General features: G+C 55.7%; 2 protein-coding genes across 8 annotated transcripts in view; one reads left to right on the top strand and one right to left on the bottom strand.

Moving 5' to 3' along the window:
* Positions 1-7,001, bottom strand: part of RUSC1 (RUN and SH3 domain containing 1) — a 10,240-nt gene continuing 3,239 nt past the window's right edge. Inside the window, exons 1-9 of one of the 6 annotated variants that reach the window (XM_011987532.1) lie at positions 6,260-7,001; positions 5,874-5,972; positions 5,637-5,713; positions 5,336-5,510; positions 5,154-5,259; positions 4,915-4,961; positions 3,680-4,232; positions 2,533-2,658; positions 1-714 (exon numbers count right to left, since the gene is read on the bottom strand). In XM_011987532.1, the coding sequence (XP_011842922.1) occupies positions 546-714; positions 2,533-2,658; positions 3,680-4,232; positions 4,915-4,961; positions 5,154-5,259; positions 5,336-5,510; positions 5,637-5,713; positions 5,874-5,972; positions 6,260-6,530 (1,623 nt within the window). In that variant the 5' untranslated portion in view covers positions 6,531-7,001 and the 3' untranslated portion in view covers positions 1-545. Of the gene's footprint in view, positions 715-2,532; positions 2,659-3,679; positions 4,233-4,914; positions 4,962-5,153; positions 5,260-5,335; positions 5,511-5,636; positions 5,714-5,873; positions 5,973-6,216 lie in introns of all 6 variants that reach the window. The other 5 variants (XM_011987533.1, XM_011987535.1, XM_011987534.1 and 2 more) reach the window with 5 other exon arrangements.
* RUSC1-AS1 (RUSC1 antisense RNA 1) overlaps positions 6,635-7,001 on the top strand; it is a 7,629-nt gene continuing 7,262 nt past the window's right edge. The window contains exon 1 of one of the 2 annotated variants that reach the window (XM_011987536.1): positions 6,635-6,727. In XM_011987536.1, coding sequence (XP_011842926.1) covers positions 6,717-6,727 — 11 coding nt within the window. In that variant the 5' untranslated portion in view covers positions 6,635-6,716. The remainder of the gene's footprint in view (positions 6,728-7,001) is intronic. The other variant, XM_011987537.1, reaches the window with a different exon arrangement.

Genomic DNA, 7,001 nt, shown 5'->3' with positions numbered 1-7,001 from the left:
CACATTCAACTCCCATACTTTATTGGGACAAAGGAGGAAGGATGCAAATCATCACCACAGGCCCACCCACCAGGGGTGTCCAGGCTTCAGCACCTAGTACAGCATGAGTACATTATCAATACAGACAACGTGGGAGGGGTGGAGTGAGGAAGATTCCATACACAGGAAGGAGACTAGAGGTCCTTCTAGGCTTGGGGGCTGAGGCATGTATTGTACTGGCACAGTCCACTTATGGATGAAGAAGGAGGTCTAGATTTCCATTTTGCAGATAGATAGGAAGGAAGACATTCCCTTATACAGATGGGAAAAAGGAAAGGAAGATTTCCTGGAGGGCAATTCCCTTTTTATATATTTGGAAGAAGAGCAGATTTCACCTTACAGGTGGGTATAGGAGGGAAGAAGGAAAGTTTATTTTAAACATTAGCAGAAATGTGGGAAGAAATGTCATTTTGCAGACAGGGAAAATGCTTCTGGGATGGTGTTCACTGGCCATTCCATTCCCAGGTGACAGGAAGGAGACACATACACAGGAAAGGGTCCCAGGGCTACAGAACAAGGGAGGTATACCCCACAGGCACCAGACCCTCCACGCCATCCCGCCCACAGCGGAGCCAGTCCTCATCCACTGTGGTAATGACACGCAGCACTTCCCCACGCCGGAAGCTCAACTGGTCAGGTCTTGCAGCGGTATGATCACAGAGAGCCCGAACTGCCCTGAGGGGAGCCAGAGGAAGATACTGGGATGAAGTGAGGTAGGGGTGCCCAGCTGTCCCCAGGTGTCACCTCCAGAGTGCCCTTGTTGGTTTGGCTCAGTGAACATTGACTGGGCTCTGGAAGGGACTTGAGAACCAATCATCAACATGGTGGTTCTATCTGGGGCCCCAGCCTTCTGAGTGCCAAACCCACTCTAGCTGCTTATTTGACACTATTTGCACTTCTCTCTGATGCTTCAAATTCAACATAGGCAAACGAAATGACTCACCCTCAAAACCAGTCCCTCCTCATGTCGCCTACAGTGGTAAACAGCACCACTTTCTACCCACACTTGCTCCTGGTAAAAACCTGGGCATCTCACTCCATACATCCAATCCATCACTAAAACCTGTTTGGTGTTTGGATCTCCTGCTACTCCATCTACTCTTTTTATTTATTTATTTATTTTTTGAGACAGAGTCTCTCTCTGTTCCCCAGGCTGGAGTGCAGTGCTGTGATCTCGGCAGCCTCCACCTCCTGGGAGGTGCAATTCTCCTGCCTCAGCCTCCAGAGTAGCTGGGACTACAGGTGCCCACCACCACCACGCCTGGCTAATTTTTGTATTTTTAGTAAAGACAGGGTTTCGCCGTGTTGTCCAGGCTGGTCTTGAATTCCTGACTTCAGGTGATCCACCGCGCCCAGACGCCAAATGCTTTTATAAAATGTTTAGTGACCAGGTGTGGTGGCTCCCACCTGTAATCCCAGCACTTTGGGAGGCCGAGGTGGGCAGATCACTTGAGGCCAGGAGTTTAAGACCAGCCTGCACAACACGGCGAAACCCTGTCTCTACTAAAGTTACAAAAATTAGCCAGGCATGGTGGCAGGCGCTACTCTGGAGGCTGAGGCAGGAGAATCCCTTGAGCCCAGGAGGCGAGGTTGCAGTGAGCCGAAATCGTGTCACTGCACTCCAGTCTGGGCGAGAGTGAGACTCTTGTCTCAAAAAAAAAAAATTATGTTTAGTCTCTGTAACTATAAAAAAGGTATTGCATCGTATCCTCTTTTTATAGAAAGAATCCTGGTCGGGCACAGTGGCTCACGCCTCTAATCCCAGTACTTTGGGAGGCTGAGGCGGGCGAATCTCCTGAGGTCAGGAGTTCTAGACCAGCCTGGGCAACACGGTGAAACCCTGTCTCTACTAAAAATGCAAAAATTGGCCAGGCACAGTGGCTCATGCCTGTAATCCCAGCACTTTGGGAGGCCAAGGCAGGTGGATCACAAGGTCAGGAGATCGAGACCATTCTGGCCAACATGGTGAAACCCCCTTCTCTACTAAAAATACAAAAATTAGCTGGGCGTGGCGGCACGGGCCTGTAATCCCAGCTACTCAGGAGGCTTAGCAGAAGAATCGCTTGAACCCAAGAGGCAGAGATTGCAGTGAGCCCAGATCGCCCCACTGTACTCCAGCTTGGCAACAGAGCTAGACTCCATCTCAAAAATAAAAAACACAAAGCTGGGTGTGGTGGCGGGCACCTGTAGTCCCAGCTACTCGGTAGGCTGAGACAAGCGAACCCAGGATGGGGAGGTTGCAGTGAGCCGAGATCATGCCCCTGCACTCCAGCCTGAGCGACAGAGCAAGACTCTGTCTCCAAAAAAAAAAAAAAAAAAAAAAAAATCCAAGGCTCAGACAAATGAGTGACACATCGATGATAAATAGAAAAGCTGCAATGCACACCAAGCATGGTCTTATTTTAAAGCCCAGGTTTTTTTACACTACCTCCCATCCATGCTGTGATAGCATACATGGTTACACACCAGTGCATCCTCCCCAGTCCTCCTTACCTATGGGTTTGCACCATGCTGGGTGCTGAGGCCTCAAGCTCCTGAGGAGAAGGTGTCTCAGGAGGTGCCCCCCGCTTCACAAGAGCCAACACACTCACTGTCGGGGGCAGCCAGCTAGATGGTCTCCTAAAAGAAGGGACATAGGGTCACAGCTCAACCCACCTCCAGAAAACCCAAAGAACCCTGGGGTTTGGAGGGAGGGAGAGGCTAAGGGGCCTCACTGTGGTTCAAAAGAGGTCAGGGGTTAGTCACTGCTGAGGGCAGAGCGTTAATTATTAGATACAAGCATTTTCAGGCTGATGAGGGAGATGACAACAAAAGTCCACACCACCACAAATCACAAGGAACCTATGGACCCAGCAGGGTCTAGAGAGGCTCAGAACGAAAGGGCCACTAGAGAACATCTCAAGCCATTAAAGACCCACCAGTTATTGAGGCCTGGAGCAGGGATTCGCAATTTTGTTTGTTTGTTTGTTTGGAGAGGAGACAGGGTCTCGCTTTGTCACCCAGGCTGGAATGCAGCAGTGTGATTACAGCTCACTGCAGCCTCGACCTCCTAGGCTCAAGCTGTCCTCCCACCTCAGCCTCCTAGAGCAGCTGGGACTACCACCAGGTGTGTGCCACCATGCCCAGCTAATTTTTGTATTTTTCTATAGGGACAGGGTTTCACCATGTTGCCCAGGCTGTTTTTCATTTTTCTAAAGGACCAGATAGTAAATACAGTTGACCCTTGAACAAAGCAGGTTTGAAATGCGCAAGCTCACCTATATGCAGGTTTTTTCCAACTGAACAGAAAATACTGTATTCTCAGGATATAATACCCACATATACTGAGGGCTGTCTTTTCCTATACATCAACATAGGACTTGAGTATGTCATATTTTAGTGTATGTGAGGGTCCTAGAACCAATTCCCCACATGTACCTGGGGATAACTATATTTTCGGACCTAGGACCAAGAGGGAAAATTGAGATCATTATATAGGCACTTAATATAACCATTAAAATGTAACCATTTTTAGCTCATGGCTGTAGAAAAACAGACTGCCAACCTCTGCCCTAAAGGATCATCACTATAGAGTTTCAAATGAGGCCACTGGGAGATCTGAGAGTCAGAAGGTCATAGAAAGGACAAGGTACCCCATTACCTGGACTTTAGGGCTCCACTTTCATTTTCTGTGGGGCCCCCAGGCACTCCAAATAGTCTTCCCAACCAGAGGCCCCTGCCTGGTGCCATTTCATCTGTGGGCAGGGGTCTCTCCTGTGCACCTTCTTCAGCTGCAGTCCCATGATGCCCCGGTGCCCATCGGGAAAGAGGAAAGCCCTCAGTACCCCCAGAGGCATAGACCCGGGAGGCCTGGGTCAGCTGCTCCCACCAGCTCCCTGGTGTGGGAAGGTTTGGAGAGTCTGAGGGGTCTGGAGCAGCTTCCTTGGAAGTCCCCCGAAGGCTCTGGGCCAGCCGGCCCCCCAGGTGCAGCATGGCTTGCATAGTCTGCTGCAGAGCCGGAGGCGGGCCTGGAGGGGCAGGCGCCTGAGGCGGGCCCAGGGGCAGGTGGTGGTGGTGCTCAAAGAGCAGGTCCAGGTGGAAGGTGAGCACCGACAAAGGCTGCAGCAGGAGCAGCAGCTCTGTGGACAGGGAGGGACAGCCACCATGGGCCAGGGAGAAGAATCCTGTTGGCAGGTACAGGAGGGAGAGCAGGCCTGGAAAAGAGCAGGTCAACATCAGCTTCTGCCCTGGACCTAGTCCCAGAGGACCCCCCAGAGCAGCCCACCAGTCAGCACACATCCTCCCAGGCCTCACTCTGCTGGGCACTGAGGCAGAGAGGAGGAAGGGTGTGGTGAGCTATAGGTCTGACATCCCTGCCTGCGTGGAACCTAGCCCAAATAGGAAGACACACACACACACAGCAAGTGGTGACAAGTAACTGAGTGACAGTGCAAAGGAGGAGGACAGGAGAGCCATAGAAGCACATACAAAATGGTGTGGGGGTTGGCCTAGTCTGAGGGTAGAGGTAAGGCCTCACTGGGGAAGGACTCAAAGGATGAATGACAGTTCATGAGGAAGCAGGAGGGGCAGGAGATAGAGGAACAACATAAGCAGGGCCTTGGAGCAGGAAGGGCCAGGCGGGAAGACTGTTGGCAAGACCAGGGAAAGCCCTGGCCTCCAAGGCAGGGGAAGAGGGCAGAGGCCAGACAGCCAAGGCTTTGGGTCTTTCATCCTATGGGCGATGGGCCTCCTTAGAAAGTTTTAATTAGAAGAGTAATAAGATCGGAGATCTGGATTAATGGCATTCTGGCACCAGTGGGAACCAGCAGGAGAGAACCCTTTCCTTCCCATCCTCCCAGCCCATCAGCCCCATCCTCTCCCATCTGAACCTCTGACCTGCATCTTCCTGGAGACTGGAAAACCACAGCTCCAACTGCTTGGTGCTGGGGGAGAAAAGAGGGAATGGAAGTTCAGGGAGGTAGAGGACTCCAGTCCTTTCTGGGTGGAGGATGGGAGATGAGATTGGAAGGAGCGGGGGCCTTCTCTGGGGACATGAGGTACTACTACTGTGTCCCACCCATGATGCTCTTGCAGTCCCAGGTCGTGGGAAGGGCACTGGGAAGAAGGCAACTCACTTGAGAAGGCCCAGGATAAAGGCATGGAAGCGGCTACGGCTGCTGCTCAGCGGGGCTAGACGGCTGACCTGGCTATACAGGGTTCCAAGGGAGCGGGTGCTGGAGCCTGAGAACGTGGGGTGCAGTCAGCCAAGCCCGGCCCAGCCCTGCGCACTGCCGGGTCCCACGCCCTCCTGGCTCACCTGGCTTCACCGACGCCTCCACCACGCTCCAGGGGCTGCTCCTGCGCTGCCCGGTGATGAGGTCCTTCCGGAAAGGCTTCAGCCCATCCGCCACCAGGGCGTGGAGGGCCGGGCAGAGGGTGGTCAGCACCAGGTGCCCCACATCCGGGCTCAGCCGGCTATCACCCAACTGGGCCTGGAGGCGGCGCGATGCGGATGGGTCCAGAGATCCCTCCAGCCACCACCCGCCAACCGTTCCCGCACCCACCGCGGAGCTCCATTACTCTCCTCATCCCAACACCCTCCCTCCAGCCACCTTCACCTTCTGCACCAAGTTCCGGGCGGCCCCGAAATGCGAGATGATTTTATCCACGGAGGCGCTGACGGCTATCAGGAGACCTGGGAGGGGAGGGAAAGGGAAGACGCTAGGAGGCCGCGCCCCTACCCAGGCTTGCCCGAGGGGCGTGGAGAGACTGCCTTCGGACAGCCTGAGAGAGCAGGGCCGGGGGCGACGGGCAGTTCATTCGGAAGCGCGGGGTCGGGAGTCAGGGTGCCCTACCTTTCTTCTGCTCCTGCAGCTGACCAGTCCCACTCTGGGCTTCTGCCATCCACAGCCGCTGGGCTCCGGAGACACCGGCGAAGGACCACGAACTACGGACTGGCGTAAGGGAAGAAGGGCGCGGTGACACTTACCAAGGGTTATTCCGAGGACTCCGGGCTTCCACACAAGTTGTCTCCGGCGGGTCTCCCCGAAGGGTCTTGGGGAGAAGAGGCGCAGGGCCGCCTGGAGCACGGGGAGCTCGACCCGAGCCCCGGAGTGAAATCCCGCACACTTCCCGGCACTCGCTGTCCCCCAGCCCCATCCCGGTTCCCGGTGCCCTCCCTCAGGGCACAGCCCCCACCTCCAGGATCCCGGAAATCCGGGAGCGAGACGGCAGCGCTCACCTCCCGCCTGCCCCGCTAGGGCCTGTAGGGCGGGAGAGGACAGGGCGCCGGGAAGGAGGTGCAGCCTTGCGCACCGCCCGGGGCCCAGTCCAGCCTGCGGAGCCCCGGGGAGCACGTGGGCGGCGTGGACCAATGGAAAGACAGACAGAGGGGAAAGGGAGGAGACGGAGGGAGGCGAGACCCGAGGATTGGGAGGCTGGAAGGCGCCGGAAAGGGGAAACCCGGGTAGCGCAGCAGTCTCTAGGTGGAAGGTGCCCTCTTCATCCCGCATGGGACTGGACTCGCGGAGAGGGCGTGGCCAGAACTTCTAGTGCCAATGAGCTCCCGGGAGCTTCACCCTCCACCCCTCCCGAGCAAGGTGGGGGGATAGGCCCGAGATGCACAGGCCAAGGAATTCCACGGAGGGTGTGACCCAAAGTCCCTAACAACAGACTCGCTGGGACCCCCTAGGCTTGGCATGGAGGCTGGGTAAACCCGTGTCCATTATGCCCAGGCGGGTCTGGAGGGAGAGGGGACCGGGCCACGGAGCAGGAAAGGCAACAACTTCCCCTCTCCAGCACTAGGAACGGGGCCAGATTCCCCAAAACCGACGAACTTGCTTGGAGTCGGCCGAAACTGAAGGGCGGGACCAAGCTGGGCAACCCCAGAAAAAAAGCGAAAATGGGGCCGGGCGATAGTGGGAGGGGCCTTGGAGCGGGCGGGGCGGCCCGCCTGAGGCGTGGCCTGCGGGGCTTGCCCGGGT

The sequence above is a fragment of the Mandrillus leucophaeus genome, unplaced genomic scaffold (assembly GCF_000951045.1).
Source record: "Mandrillus leucophaeus isolate KB7577 unplaced genomic scaffold, Mleu.le_1.0 Scaffold310, whole genome shotgun sequence".
Classification (NCBI taxonomy): Eukaryota; Metazoa; Chordata; class Mammalia; order Primates; family Cercopithecidae; genus Mandrillus; species Mandrillus leucophaeus.
The sequence above is the reverse complement of the archived record's forward strand: the minus strand, read 5'-3'. Positions and strand labels throughout refer to the sequence as shown.